Genomic DNA, 16126 nt, shown 5'->3' with positions numbered 1-16126 from the left:
AATATGTTAAATGATGCTGAATAACATATCTAACTTACTGCTTAAGTTCTTCTTTAAAGAGTTCCAAGTTGCTTTTCTTCTTCTCCTTTTCAGCCGCCTTCTTCAGAGCCTAGAGGACAATAATAATCAGCAGTGTGAGAAAGCAGAGACGTATCAGGAGACTCCACTTGTTGACGGTCACAGTACTTACTTGTCTTTTGTCTACTGGTATAAACTGAGCTGGTGTGTCCAAAGGCAAGAAGCTTTTTGTCGGTTGGTTCTCAAAACGAGACTTGGGCTTGTAGAGTCTTCCTTTCTTCTCATCAGCAGCTGCCTCCTCTGAAAGGTGAACAAATGTGTTATTCATCTATTGCACAGCGCCCGGGGAGCAATGGGAGTGAGGGGGGGGAAGGGGGTTGTCCGGTGCCTTGCTCAAGGGCACCACGGAAGGGCAGGAGGGGAACTGGGACCTCTCCAAGTAGCAGTCCACACTCCATATTTAGGTCTGTTCGGGGACTTGAACCGGCGACCCTACGGCTCACAGTCCAAGCCCCGACTGACTGAGCCACTGCCGGACAACATCATCATTTCACAAGTCATGGATGGAGCATGCTGTGAACTGTGCCTGAGCTCAGATTATGATACTGATTTGGGAATAAAAAGATAGGACTTTATTTATACCGAAGGAAGTTGTTCTACCAGAGTTACAAAAACACAATAAACACAGCAGCATAATAACAAAACTGTACACCAACAGTCCAGTAAAAAGAGCAGTAGAGATGTCCCGATCCGATCACGTGAGAAAATCCCGGAATCGGGAGAAAAAAATCGGGGATCGGGATTTTTTTTTTTTTTTTTTTTTTAAAATACTGTTTTTATTTATTTTGTATTCAATGTTACAAAACAAAAATGACCATGTTCAAGTCTTAAAGTCATCCTGAGGCCTTAGTTTTGGTTTCAAATGACACAACATCATGTATGTGTTCCTTTTGGGGCTTGTTTTCATAGACCTGCTTATTTCTCTCAAATCTGGCAACAGAGTGGGCGCAGTGTCTAATTGTAGCAGTAAGCTAACGAGTACTGAAAGCTTTATTTTGTTTTGATCCAATGCTGCACAACTGAACTGATCCAATGCTGCTGTGAAAGAAAGAAGCTATATCCATGTTGGATAGAATATCCAATTTAAATAAAAAAACAACCTTAAGGGATAACTCGAATGCTTTTTTTTCTCTTAATGCATTGCATAAAGATCGGATCGGGAAAAATCGGTATCGGCAAATTGTCAAAATCAAATGATCGGAATCGGATCGGGAGCAAAAAAAGGTGATCGGGACATCCCTAAAGAGCAGTTAAATAATTACAAGAAACATACGGTCACATAGTTAGTGAACAATGACGAGCAGTATTTAGTAGTGCAAACAAACGTAGATAACAGAAAGGGTTTAACCTTTTGTTGCATTTGCAATCCCGCCACGAACAAAGGCCTTGACTTTGCCGTCTCCTCCTCCTTCAAACGCAGCGAGGAACTCCTCATAGATTTCTGCTGCCGCTCGCTCGTCCTCCTGAACACACAACCAAGTGTCAAAGTAAATCAATAAAATGACATCTTAATGCAACGTGAAGCCAGCTACAACAGACACTTACCTTCTTCTTTATCTCATCTTGCTCCTTCTTGCTCAGGGTCCGCTTTGCCACTGCCATTTTGCCGATGCTAAAAGACTTCAGTTTGCTCTCCAGCAGCGCCTGTCGTAAACAAAGCATGGTTGGGTTTAAACAAGGATTCATAGTCACGCAGTAAAACTCTAAATAAGGCTGCATGTGATATTCAAAAAGATCTCTACTGATTTTAGTAGTAATGTTATTATACCCAGATGGTGAACTTGAGTAAAAGTAGAAGTACTCAGATCTTGTTCTTGAGTAAAAGTAGAAGTACTCAGTTCTTGTTCTTGAGTAAAAGTAGAAGTACTCAGATCTTGTACTTGAGTAAAAGTAGAAGTACTCAGATCTTGTACTTGAGTAAAAGTAGAAGTACTCAGATCTTGTACTTGAGTTAAAGTAGAAGTACTCAGATCTTGTACTTGAGTAAAAGTAGAAGTACTCAGATCTTGTTCTTGAGTAAAAGTAGAAGTACTCAGATCTTGTTCTTGAGTAAAAGTAGAAGTACTCAGACCTTGTACTTGATTAAAAGTACCAGAGTGTAGGAATACTCTGTCACATTAAAAGTCCTGCATTAAAAATGTTCCTCAAGTAAAAGTATAAAAGTATTCTCATCAAAATATAGTGAAAGTAGCGACAGTAAAAGTAGTCATTGTGCAGATTGGTCCATTTCAGAATAATAGATATGATATGTTTTATAATGATTGATCATGAAAGTGTTCTCAAAGCTGCTAAAGGTGCAGCTAGTTTGAATGACTTTGTATACTGCAGGGTAGCTTGTGGATTTACTCCAGGTGGAACTAAAGTCTGATTTAACACTTGATTACATTTCACATCTAAGTAACTAAATGTACAAAGTAGCAACACATGTAATATACTTAGTTACTTCACACCACTGTAGATCACTGCTGCTTTAGGTAGTAGTGTTATTATTAAATGATTACAAAAGCCTGATGCTCATTATGTTGACAGGTAAGAGCCATTAACATGCAACTCTCATTACACTGTAAAGTGGGCTGTGTCCACTAGTAGCGAGAGGTCATTGCATAAACATTCAATCGTCATTCTGCATGTTGCATTCCCTGAATAGTTTGTACTAATTTGCAGCCAGACATCAGGAGGTAGCTACAATAAAACAATATTAGCCAAAGGCCTTATAAGCTACACTGTATTACTCTATATTAAAGCTACCTATGGCTTTTTACTTGCTGTAACGGTGTACATTTTCCCTCGAATAAAGTCATTTTGATTACTCTACAGGTTGCATGTAGTAAATAGTTAGTACTAATCAGGAGGTAGCTACAATAAAAACAACATTATGGACTTAAAAAAGCTGCTATCAGGTGCAGCGCCAACTGACTGTTACAAGGAGATAGCTTTCATATGTAGGCCCGATGTCCAAAAACATAACATTCAAGGTATTATTTATAAATGCATACATATATCAAACACATGTTGTTATGGTGATTAGCTGTGTGAGTATCAGCTGGTAAACTATAGGAACAATATTGGGTCAACTAGTTCTACTAGCTAAAATCACTTTGCCTAGCGTTAGCTTAATAGCCAGTGTGGTCCAATGTTAGCTTTAGCTTTAGCATAAAACAACGTTGCATACACGTAAAACTCTAAGTCTAACATGTAGGATACAACTATGTAATTGTTAATAAGGCGTTATTTGCATTGTTTTCACCACAAGAGATGAGACTTAGCTATTGTTAGTAATAGTGTAAATTCACCTTAGCGCTGGCTTTCTGAGAGCCGCCAGGCGTCCGGTCCGCCATCTCTCTGGTTCGTTTAAGAAAAAAAGTCGATCATCGATTAAAAGATAGACGCACGCGTGAACTGGCAGGGGTTACAGTCGATCACCGAACCAGTGACGGTCAATTTATTTTTACGTTATTCTGCCACTGTTGTCTTTTATAATTACATTAAAAATGAACAAAACAACGCAAATATTTATGAAAATGTATGTTTTTGAAAGACATAACGAGATATAATGTTAAATGGTCAAACTAAAACTCCCATTTTAATTGTTTATCACAGAATCAAATGTGTTGCTTCGCATATGCATAACAATAATGTAAACGTATTGCTCATAATATGTTTACCGTCATGTAAACTAATCTATATATGGAAAAATATATGTAATTTGATTTAAAGTCACTTTCAGTAACATCATAATGTAGCTGCTTAGCATACTTTAGTCCAGCCGGTGGTGCTCTCGCTTTCTATCGCCCTAAGTCTATCTCCATTAGTTTATCTCTAACATTAACCTTGCATATTATTGTGAAGACCAACAGCCAGGGGCACATTCATACACCTTTTAGAAGCCTAATATTGTTGAAAAATTGTGTTAAATTAAAAAGAAATAAAGAACAGGTCACTTGTAAAACCACTCACTCCACATCATTACACTGGGCATATGTGTGTGAGATAAGACTGACTTTATTGATGTTTTAATCACAGCAGCATGTCAACAAGGCATTGCACATAATGTGGAAATGAAAAAGAGTTGAAAATAAACAAGCATATATAAGTCAAAATAGAATAAAAAGTAAAATGTATACAGATTGACAGTGAAAGATCTGAAGACTAAAAGTCAAATATACAATATGAAGGGCCAACTACAGCTAACAACATGTTAAAGTAGGACATTATGTACATTAAGTGTGCAAGAAATAGCATATTAATTAGATGTAAACTAACACTATATACAGATGGATTTAAGATTCAAGATTCATTTAAGATTCAAAGCTTTATTGACATGTGCACATAGCTACAGTGTAGATATGGCAATGAAAAACTGAAGTCACAGGCTCCTCCAACAGTGCAACATGAACATATTATAGGACATAGAACAAATAAAACCAATAAAATAGTGAGATAGAGAGAGAGAGAGAGAGAGAGAGAGAGAGATGGATAGATAGATATAGATATAGATATATATAGATACATATATATATAGAGAGAGATAGAGAGATAGATAGATAGATAGATAGATAGATAGATAGATAGATACATGTGGAAATACAAATTTGACACAAAGTGCAATGGATGTTTTGCTCATTGCAGGTCTGAGGTATGACATTTTGGATAATCATCAAGTCTCAATATGTATTATATGGTATAAGTTTATTCATGCCACCCCTTCGAGGTTTTTCAGCCATAAGAAACTATGGCTGTTCCAACCTCTTTAATGTTATTTTTTGTTTTTTTAGTAAAAGCAGCAGGCTGAGCTCCGTCCCTCCTCTCCTGCAGAACAGACTCCATATTCATGCTCTCCGGGCTGCAGTTACTGGAAGTCCCTGCAGGAACTCAGTCCGCTCCACACAATGCCATTCATGCCACGGGGCGAGAAGAGAGCCGGGATCTCAACTATGTGGAGTACATGCAGTGTTTTCACCCTGTGGAGTCTGATGTTCCTCACACACATCTGTGCGCAGTCTGAGCGGAGGTACGACTTTATCTACAGCTTTTCATTTGACAGCTTTATTGGGATATTTACAGGGATTGTCTGCAGTCCGGAGAGCCTCCAGTCAGGACTTATGGCGCATTGAATATGTTAAAACAACCGCAACCTTTCATACGTGTTTATTTATGTAATATATTTTGAAAAAGCAAATCTTCCCCCCATATTTAGACCAATCTTCACATGCGGGGGAAACATCACAGGAGAATCTGGAGTCATCGGCAGCCAGGGATACCCAGGAGTTTACCCTCCAAACACCAAGTGTGTGTGGAGGATCGAAGTGAGTCTATTTCATAATCTGTAATGTGAGGTAACAGAGTACATTTACTTAATTACAATTTTGAGGTAGCTACTTTACTTGAGTATTTCCGTTTTATGCTATACTTTGTACTTCTACTGCGTCACAATTCAGAGGTTAATATTGTACTTTGACTACACTATATGTATCTAACGCCTTTAGTTTGTTTTGCGGAATAATAAACAATATAATCAAGTGTTAAATCAGACTTTAGTTCCACCTGGAGTAAATCCACCAGCTACCCTGCAGTATACAAAGTCATTCAAACTAGCTGCACCTTTACCAGCTTTGAGAACACTTTCATGATCAATCATTATAAAACATATCATATATATTATTCTGAAATGGACCAATCTGCACAATGACTACTTTTACTGTCGCCACTTTCACTATATTTTGATGAGAATACTTTTCTACTTTTACTTGAGGAACATTTTGAATGCAGGACTTTTACTGTAACAGAGTATTCCTACACTCTGGTACTTCTACTTTTACTCAAGTACAGGATCTGAGTACTTCTACTTTTACTCAAGAACAAGATCTGAGTACTTCTACTTTTACTCAAGTACAAGATCTGAGTACTTCTACTTTTACTCAAGTACAAGACCTGAGTACTTCTACTTTTACTCAAGTACAAGATCTGAGTACTTCTACTTTTACTCAAGTACAAGATCTGAGTGCTTCTACTTTTACTCAAGTAAAAGATCTGAGTACTTCTACTTTTACTCAAGAACAAGATCTGAGTACTTCTACTTTTACTCAAGTACAAGATCTGAGTACTTCTACTTTTACTCAAGTACAAGATCTGAGTACTTCTACTTTTACTCAAGTACAAGATCTGAGTACTTCTACTTTTACTCAAGTACAAGACCTGAGTGCTTCTACTTTTACTCAAGTAAAAGATCTGAGTACTTCTACTTTTACTCAAGAACAAGATCTGAGTACTTCTACTTTTACTCAAGTACAAGATCTGAGTACTTCTACTTTTACTCAAGTACAAGATCTGAGTACTTCTACTTTTACTCAAGTACAAGATCTGAGTACTTCTACTTTTACTCAAGTACAAGATCTGAGTGCTTCTACTTTTACTCAAGTACAAGATCTGAGTACTTCTACTTTTACTCAAGTACAAGATCTGAGTACTTCTACTTTTACTCAAGTACAAGATCTGAGTACTTCTACTTTTACTCAAGTACAAAATCTGAGTACTTCTACTTTTACTCAAGTACAAGATCTGAGTACTTCTACTTTTACTGAAGTACAAGATCTGAATACTTCTACTTTTACTTAAGTACAAGATCTGTGTACTTCTACTTTTACTCAAGTACAAGATCTGAGTACTTCTACTTTACTCAAGTACAAGATCTGAGTACTTCTACTTTACTCAAGTACAAGATCTGAGTACTTCTACTTTAACTCAAGTACAAGATCTGAGTACTTCTACTTTTACTCAAGTACAAGATCTGAGTACTTCTTCTTTTACTTTAGTACTTATTCCACCCTATTTGTTATGCTTTTCCTACCATAGCCTATAATAATGATGACAACATAGATTGCACCTTATTAAATAAACCTTGTCAAACTCCCAACGTACTTCTTAACCACAGCCAAGTTAAGCCAGTCTGTTCTCGATTACATTACTTTACATTAGAACAGTCTTACTGACAGTGTGGATCAAGTTGCATTTCATTCAAGATTCAAGATTCAAAGCTTTATTGTCATGTGCACAGTAGCTATAGTGTAGATGTGGGAAATTAAAAACTTCAGACACAATGCAACATGAATATATATAGGACATACAAACTATATATATGTTGCCTTATGAGTCAGGCTTTAGTGTCTGTAATCACACTTCATTAAAGTCAGCACGCATGAGAGGCGTGCACCTATCTGACATTCCACTGCTTTCTGTAATAAAGCTAATTAGTGGACTTCCCTCCCAGGTGCCTGAGGGGAGGGTGGTGGTCCTGTCCTTTCGCTTCATCGACCTGGAGAGCGACAACCTGTGCCGCTACGACTACGTTGATGTTTACAGCGGCCATGTGCGCGGGCAGAGACTCGGACGCTTCTGTGGGACCTTCAAACCGGGAGGGCTGGTTTCCACTGGCAACAAGATGCTCCTGCAGATGGTCTCGGATGCAAACACAGCTGGGAGTGGCTTCCTGGCTGTCTTCTCCGCTGCCCACCCACATGAGAGAGGTAGAAAGGAGAGTCTTCTGCATGCCGAGTCTTATGTGCCAAGCCTGCCGCTGTGTAAGAGAATATCTTGCAGCCAGCCGAGTGTGTAATGCAGACACTTGGGTCTCAGCCATGACTTCACCCCATAAAGGAGTCTAATATCGGCCTGGGAGTGTGTCTGTGTTGGCAAGGGGTCAGTCTTTAAAAAACAAATTAACAAGGCCGTATAACACGAGTTGTTTTAGTGAGGTCATTGGCACCACAATACCTAGACAGACAGAGGGAACAACTCCTACTTAAGAGCAACTTGCATAACACTTTTGAGACACCCAGTAAAACAAAAGGAGATGTAGTTTGTTTTTCTGCTCAGTAAAAAAACGGACCTTTCCGATACACAGTTTCAGCTTGTGGACAAAAAGGGAGGAACATCCGAACACTTCTCACAGTGGGATGTGGAATTTCTCACTGGATTTTTCGGAGCACTCTAAGTCGTAGGTGCAGGTCAGAAAGTATCCCTTGAGTCTGAATGAGCCTCTTCCTCTCTGCAGGGTCAACTCTTGTGTTTTCGTGGAATTGTAATGGCTGCTTCTTCTTCATGTCCCAGAGGAGCTAACAGCTTTAATGGACACTGTGTAGGAAGCCAGCCTACATGTCTCTCACAAAGAGGATGGTGGCAGATAGACGGTCTCTTAGCGATGTCAAAACTGTAGAGCAAACAATGTTTATTTCTGTCACTGTGCAAGACTGTACTTGACATGTTGGAAGGGAAACATCAATCTAAGTGCATGTTACAAGAACACAAAGTGATTCAGTTCTTTAAATGTCTGAACAACCTTTGAACAGATGATTTTCCGATGCTTGAGGACATTTGGAAGGACGCCGTCTTCTTTTAACTCTTCACGGCACAGGACTAATCACTTTTTAGGGTGCACAAAGAAGGCTTCTTATCACACACAAGACGTGGATCATTCCCTTTGAGGAATAGGAATTCTATTTTGCAGATTATCCAGGATGAATGTTTGAATCATTGCTCCACAGGTGAGCAGTACTGTGGAGGCAGGTTGGACAAACCCACGGGGAGTTTCAAAACACCAAACTGGCCGGAGAAGGATTACCCAGCTGGAGTCACCTGCGCCTGGCACATAGTGGCCCCAAAGAACCAGGTCAGAGTGCTCCACATTCATTTTATATTGAGGGAAATGTTATGTGTAAAGGATAAAAGCAAACGGAACTGTTAGATTCAATAATAGACGCTAAAATCTCTCGTTTTCTCCACACTGATACTAAATGCTAACCCTGAACAGGTGTTATGTTGTGGATGTTGAACACATGTGCGCCATTGTGGTAAAAAACATGTTTAACAAGTTACCACAGTCTATGTAGAGGTCTAAGGGGAAACTACTGTATACAAATAGTTGCAATAATCTGGCTCTAGCATAACACCCCCCTCAGGAAAAGGAAGATGATTGCATGGAATAATAATAATGATATCTCTTTGATTTGGATGCTTTTACTTTCAAACTGTCCCGCATGAGTGGTAAGGAGTGCAATAAGTGGATTAGTCTTCTAGTCGAATGTGTAAAGGGTGTGGAACAAGACTACATGCCCCCACAAATGATAGGCTACCCTTTAATCAAACGTTGTATCCTGTTAGTCCGTTACCAGCCTATGTTCGATGAAAGACGTTTCCTCTGTGGTTTGTCTCCTGCTGCAGATTATTGAAATCAAGTTTGAGAAGTTTGATGTGGAGAGAGATAACTACTGCCGCTACGACCACGTCTCCATTTTCAACGGGGCGGAAATCAACGACGCCAAGAGGATCGGGAAATACTGCGGAGACAGCCCCCCAGCGTAGGTGATTCTCATTCCCACTTAAATATCCATCCCATGTTTGCCTCTCAGTTTACAGTGAGTGTGTCTGCAGGCCAGTGTTTTCAGACGGGAACCAGCTGCTCATCCAGTTCCTCTCCGACCTCAGTCTCACCGCAGACGGCTTCATCGGACACTATAAGTTCAGACCAAAGAAATTCATCACCACCACGATGCCACCCACCACTACAACGCAGCCAGTCACCACCAGGCCCATACGTAGGTATCAACTTTCCTCCAATACGATCCTCCAGAGGGCTTCTAACATCTGTCTTTGTTGATGTAGCTATGAGGAATACTGGCTGACTGGTCGACTGCATTCTCTTTATCAGTCATGAGGGAATACTGCAATATGCTCCTGGTAGGAGATATGGAAAACAAAACAAATTAAGTAGAGTCATTCTTTTTACTGCTTATGGTTAAAGATTCGGGATCTGAGCTTTTTTTTTCATAGTTACATAATTGCACATATTCTGTTAAATAAAATGGGTCAGTTCAATTAAAAAAGTGTAATTAAACAGCAGACCTCTACAATTTGACATATAGTTGTGAATCATCACTTTCTAAAGTGCAAAGAGCAGTAGTGGAAGAAGTAGAAGTACTACTAAAGGGTAAAAGTACCCTGTTGCAAGTACAAATCCTGCATTCAAAACCTTACTTAAGTTACAACAGGACTGGCAGCAAAGTATACTTACCAAAAGTAAAAGTACTTGTTAAAAATATTTAATTACTACATTACGAAGCCGCCTTCAAAGTAAAAGCATAAACAACGACTTCAATTAAAGGTGGGGTAGGTAAGTTTGAGAAACCGGCTCGAGATACACTTTTTGTTATATTCCATGGAATGCTCTTAACATCCCGATAGCAATGAATATCTGAAGTGCTTTGACAAAGAATCCATTAAAAAATATCATCTGTGGAAGCCGTAGCGCTGTAAAAAGCACGACCAATCATCTGAGCCGGCTAAAGTAACTGGATGGCCTACCTGCCTGTCAGCCTTCCATCTGTGCACAAACTTATCTCGTGCCCTCATTGGTCATGTGCGCGTTCGTGTGTGTTGGAGGAGGGGCTCTGTGAGGAAGTGGCAGTTTTTCTCCGGCTGTGTATTTTTTCAATTCTAGCGCACTCGAGCTGGTTTCTCCAAAATTACCTAACCAGTGGCGATTCTAGACCAATTTGAGACTGGGGGGGGGCGACTGGGGGGCACAATAAATGCAGGACGAAAAAGAGAACTAGACAGTATGAAGTAATTGCGCATAAGAACACAATGCAATACAGTTATTGGTATTTGTTTCAGTCCACTTATTTATTTCAGATCTTATAGTTATTACTGTTAGCTTCAGCTTAAGTTATAGTAAAATGTTTGCACTAACACCATATCATATTTATATAAAAATAAAGGCAATGAACAGTTACATCTCTACTTTACATCTACAATTACACGGATACAATAGTTTCACCTTCAATTATCGTGGTAGTCTCTCGAAACGTAGGTTTCAATCAGTCTTTCTTGATGCAACAGCCTCCGATGATCCGAGATGAAAACTGTTTGTTTTTCCCCGCTCTAATGGGTCCTGAGTGCACCGCTCTAATGGGTCCGACTAGAATGACGAATAACGTTAGTTCCGCCTATTCCGTCATTCAATAAATCATACATTTTTCACTTTTTTCACTTTTCATTTTTAGGGGGGGCACAGGGGGGTCAGAGGTCAGTTTTAGGGGGGCACTGGCCCCCCCTGCCCCCCCCCCCCCATAGAACCGCCCCTGTACCTAACCCACCTTTAACTTAAATAATAACACAAAATATACATTCACTATAACTAATAACAGCAAGAAAATAAATGTTTAACTATCAAATAATACACAGTACTGCAGCCTGTATGTCCTAATATAGATGCAACACCCGTTATACAGAGTGTGGTCATGTGTCCCGAATCACAGCTCAAACTCAAACTCACATTCCCACACAATCCTCATTTTCCCCCAGTACAGCCAGGTTATTTCGGTGCCTCCCTGTCATGATGTCATACTGTAACGGAGCTCTCTGGTTGGCTTATCCTTCCTTACTGTATCCCTCCCCAGGAAGAATGATATTGAGACACTCACGTTGTATTGTCTTTGACTCTATGGAATCTTTACTATCCCTAAATCTAAAAACACATGTTAGCCGTCACATTATCTCGCTGTTTTACACACAGCACATTGTCTATGAGGCTGCCATTCAACCAACGCCAACTTAAATAAATGTTATTGTGTGTGTGTGTGTGTGTGTGTGTGTGTGTGTGTGTGTGTGTGTGTGTGTGTGTTTCTCCACAGCTCTGAAGTACTCTGTAGCCCTGTGCCAGCAGAAATGCAAAAGACGAGGAACACTTGAGAGCAATTACTGCTCCAGCAATTTTGGTAAGAACTTCATTGCAATTTATTTAAAACACATAAGCTCCAGTTGCTCCTACGCTTGTGTGTTATTGAATATATCTTCTGTTATGTGCCCGCTTATCCCTAAAAGTATGAACGTACGTCTGCCAAATCTCCCCTAACAAGCCGTTTACAGTCATGTCACTATCTTTGCTCCTCTGATTTCTCGCTGCGCATCTCAAAGACTTCCCTTGATACGTCTGTCAGGAAGTGAAGGACTGTATACAGTAGGACACAGTTACCTCCAGTGTAAACACACACACACACACACACACACACACACACACACACACACACACACACACACACACACACACACACACACACACACACACACACACACACACACACACACACACACACACACACACACACACACACACACACACACACACACACACACACACACACACACACACACACACACACACACACACACACACACACACACAGTAGGTAAACTGTTGATAAATGAGCGTGTTGATTCAGGCTACTCTGGTGTTTTCCTCTCTCGTGTGTTTACCACATGTGTTAAATTGGCATTTCAAAGAGTTCACTTTCATCAGGAACTGAAGGGAAGGCAAGCAACGTGTTGGTGCATGTGGTAAAAAGCCTCCCGTCCGATGTGGTATCAACAATATGTTACGTCCCATTCTGATGAAGTGGCGAGACAGGAAATAGTGGGTTTGAATAAAGCCATAAATGTCGCTAGTCTCTAATCTGATGATGCATCACATAAAGCAGCTCTCTGGTTTATGTAACAGTAGCAGCAGGTAGAAGGACATTTCTGAAACAGGCATTCCTCTGGCTTTTCTCATGCCTGTCAGGAAATGAAACAGTGAGGGACGTCCAGACATATTGGGACCATCAGCGTGAAGCATCCTGTCCATGCCGAATGAGAAGTCACTGCTAAATGTAAACCCGGTCAGACCATACTTGTCAACCCTCCCGATTTTCGCGGGAGACTCCCGATTTCATTGCCCTCTCCTGGTTTCCTCCCGGGGTCATATTTCTCCCGCATTTCTCCTGATTTCTGACAAAATCAGATTTACTCAGGACTAATTCCACTCGGACTTTAATACAGCTACACCATTGTTTGGTTTCCATGGTAACACGTCTCTTTAGTAGCGCGCGCAACTGAAAGTCTGAGAGGGTGAAGCAGATAATCACAGAACAAGAATCGACAACTACTCCACTCTCTGCTCACTCCATTCCTGTAAAATACAGGTCCAGCCCACACATATGCTCCATCAGGGATGGAACTTAGAACTACAATAAGCATGTTAATCTAACAGCTCCGGCGATCCACTAGCACCCCCCTCCCCCCCTATTTTGCATTTTGAAATTCTCCCGATTTCTGAGGTCTCAAGGTTGGCAAGTATGGGTCAGACACAGGAGTAGAAAACTGGTAGATGCTGTGGCAATTTAGTTTAAAATGCTCAACTTGTTGACCAGGTAAAACAAGCCCCAGTGCTATCTGTTTTCTCTCTTGTGTCATATATACAGTGACCTCAGATCCACACCATACTTTAGCCGTCAGACGGACAATTATGCTATCACATATTTAACCTGGCCTTGTCACACGCAGGGCCGTTTACTGGAAACACTTATCGTTGAACGTTTTAAAATGACTGTGAATTATAGCTTTGTTGTGCTTTCTTAAACTTCTGAGAAGGAGCTGCTAGTTGCTGGAAGAGGAAGGAGTCATAAAAGGATAATGTTAACAACCTGAAAAAAGATACTGTTAATTCAACATGACATCTTTACAGGCAGCCTGGAAATAACAAACAATAAATAATAAGTACAAATAGTAGTAGACTAAACGCTCTGACTATTAGCAAACGTTAGTATGCTAAACCAAGATGGTGATTATAGTAAACATTTTGACTATAGCTTGTTCATTTAGCACATTCATTGGGAGCATGTTAACACGCTAACGTTAGCATTTAGCTCTTAGCTAAGTCTTGTTGTGATTCAGTGCAAAGGGCACATATATATTTTTGTCTTTTTAAGAAGATTTCAGTACCCTTTATGTTATGTATTTAGTGTGCTTTGTTTTTTTAAAGACCTGTGTCTATGTGTGTGTGTTTGTCAGTGATAACCGGGACTGTCATTACGGCGGTGATGAGAGAAGGAAGTATGTACGCCACCATCTCCATCATCAACGTGTATAAAGAAGGCAGTCTGGCCATCCAGCAGGCGGGAAAGACCATGAGCACCAAGATCATCATCCTGTGCAAGAAGTGTCCATTTATCAGGAGAGGTGAGTCCACAGAGGGATGGTAAAGTAAAACATTATCTCATATAATCAGTATGAGTTCCTAGTTGACTGTTTTGCATAACCTACGGCTCTGAGTTGGCCTCCTTTGCTGTCAGACTGTTGATAGAGTTCGCCCCAAAGTGTAAGGTGAGCGGCAGAACTCACTGTTCAAACAGTCAGAACATTAAATATGTTTATATAACTTGTAAACATATGGTATACAGACCTGCCCGTGAGGAGAATCTGATGTGTGGCCTCCCTGAATGTCTGTTCTGCCACTGCATTCAGGTGTTTTGTGTGTGACTTTCCCAGGTTTGAACTACGTCTTCATGGGCGTGGTGGACGAGGACGGCCGCGGGAAAATCGCCCCGCAGCACTTTGTGATGGCGTTCAAGACAAAGAACCAGAAAGTGCTGAACGTCCTGAAAAACAAGCGGTGCTGAGTTCCAGTAGCGCCGAGGATCTCCTCTGCCCGGGGATGGAGACAATTATCTCCATCTTGACAACACTTAAAACACATGTGTTTCATTCAATTAGGGGCATTTTAGTTCTGCTATCCGGCTGAGGGTCGCATGGTTTAAGGATAAACAGGAACGCATTAAGTACTTCTAAACTGTCTTCTATTAAATAAACCCATCGGTCTGTTTTACAACATTTGGCAACAAGAAGTTTCCATGCCTCTCCACAGCCAATTCTCACTCCGCCACTCACATTCCTGTCATACCCCTAGCAGGGATTACAGCTAGTAAAAGGAGCCCAGAATAGGAGAAGTAAAGCAGATCACATGTTTTGAAAATCAAACGTTAATCAGATTGTTCCAAAGTGTCAGTTCCTACATCTGTTCTGACATCCTATCCTTTCCAGTTTCCCCTTTAAGCTGTGGGGATTTATAATTGAGTATGCTTTAAACAAATATAGTCTTAACACTTCACAAGCCTGGTTTATATCCAAAGGGGATTTGTCGTAGTTTCGATCACACCTGCAGTCAGTAGTCTGTGCTCATCTGTAATGGGCACGAATTTAGGACGTTTTTAAAAGGGGCGATTAATAAAAAGTGCAATATTTAATATATTTAAATGATTCTTTTGGAAATGCTGGATTTATGTGGACCTTTCCTAGCTAAAGCTCTTTTCCTTTTAATATTTTTACGGATTCAATCAGCATTAGCTTGTTTTTAAAAGGCAGTGGAATGAAATGAGAAATATTTTCATATGAAAAAGTCTGTGAATATTATTTATATTTTATTGTATTCATCTTCCCAAATAAAACTCCCTTAAACATGTTCCCTTTGTCCGTCTGTCTGTACAAAAACGTTCAGCAGTAAAACAAACAGTGTGTGAGTCAGCTAATGCTAACTGAAAATGGATCAGGTGTAATGCGACTCACCTGCTGAACTTTTGACATTTTTCTGGCTTTCTCTGAGTTGCAAAAAGATCAGTTTCAAAGGACAGAAACAAATCTGAAAAGCAGAATTTGTATTCATCAAAACCACCTTCTTTACGCCATTCAAGCGTCTTCCTGTTTAAAACAATGGCTTCCTTTATTTACAAAAAGGTTGAATAGCTGAATAATACATATGGGGCCTGAGTCTGGAGGCTTGTGTGGAGAATATATATATATTTCTAGTTAAGGTCCGGGTTTAAAAGTCGCCTCTGTGACTCAAAAGAGCAGAGTTTTTTTTTGCACATGCTCGGGTCACACAGCATCTCAGATAAACGAGAAGCAGAGGTGTTGTCGAAAGGGGTAAGGGGGAGATATATATCGAGTTCTTTAGCTCCTGGGGTAGAACATGGCGTATTTGGAGGTCCGGAAGCCCAGCAGGTCCCTCATCTCGTTGCGAAACTTGGAAAGGTCTTGGCGCAGGTCGTTGAGGTTTTCCACCGTGGCCTGGTCTGTGCTCTGCATCTTCTGCCGTGTGGAGGTCAGGTAGCGGTGAACCAGACAGCACATGATCTTCTGGTAGTTCTCATCATGCTTCTGCTTCAGGTTCTTCCACTCCTGG

At 40.4% G+C, this 16126-nt stretch overlaps 3 protein-coding genes across 4 annotated transcripts in view; 1 reads left to right on the top strand and 2 right to left on the bottom strand.

Moving 5' to 3' along the window:
• The window catches only part of u2surp (U2 snRNP-associated SURP domain containing), a 22098-nt gene extending 18658 nt beyond the window's left edge, over positions 1–3440 (bottom strand). For both annotated transcript variants that reach the window (XM_079661457.1, XM_079661458.1), the window contains exons 1-5: positions 3372–3440; positions 1624–1722; positions 1427–1541; positions 191–318; positions 39–109 (exon numbers count right to left, since the gene is read on the bottom strand). In XM_079661457.1, the coding sequence (XP_079517583.1) occupies positions 39–109; positions 191–318; positions 1427–1541; positions 1624–1722; positions 3372–3416 (458 nt within the window). In that variant the 5' untranslated portion in view covers positions 3417–3440. The remainder of the gene's footprint in view (positions 1–38; positions 110–190; positions 319–1426; positions 1542–1623; positions 1723–3371) is intronic.
• A 1268-nt stretch (positions 3441–4708) lies between these two features.
• pcolce2b (procollagen C-endopeptidase enhancer 2b) lies at positions 4709–15406 on the top strand. Its single transcript, XM_079662097.1, has 9 exons — positions 4709–5089; positions 5276–5384; positions 7346–7601; positions 8619–8743; positions 9295–9431; positions 9505–9668; positions 11766–11849; positions 13960–14127; positions 14437–15406. The coding sequence occupies exons 1-9, from the start codon at positions 4968–4970 to the stop codon at positions 14565–14567; spliced, it is 1296 nt and encodes a 431-aa protein (XP_079518223.1). The 5' UTR covers positions 4709–4967; the 3' UTR covers positions 14568–15406.
• The window catches only part of trpc1 (transient receptor potential cation channel, subfamily C, member 1), a 28076-nt gene continuing 27296 nt past the window's right edge, over positions 15347–16126 (bottom strand). The window contains exon 13 of the mRNA XM_079662096.1: positions 15347–16122. Within this exon, the coding sequence (XP_079518222.1) occupies positions 15895–16122 (228 nt within the window). The 3' untranslated portion in view covers positions 15347–15894. The remainder of the gene's footprint in view (positions 16123–16126) is intronic.

The sequence above is a fragment of the Notothenia rossii genome (assembly GCF_949606895.1).
Source record: "Notothenia rossii genome assembly, chromosome: 12".
Classification (NCBI taxonomy): domain Eukaryota; kingdom Metazoa; phylum Chordata; class Actinopteri; order Perciformes; family Nototheniidae; genus Notothenia; species Notothenia rossii.
Note: the sequence above shows the minus strand (reverse complement) of the source record. Positions and strands in the feature narration are given on the sequence as shown.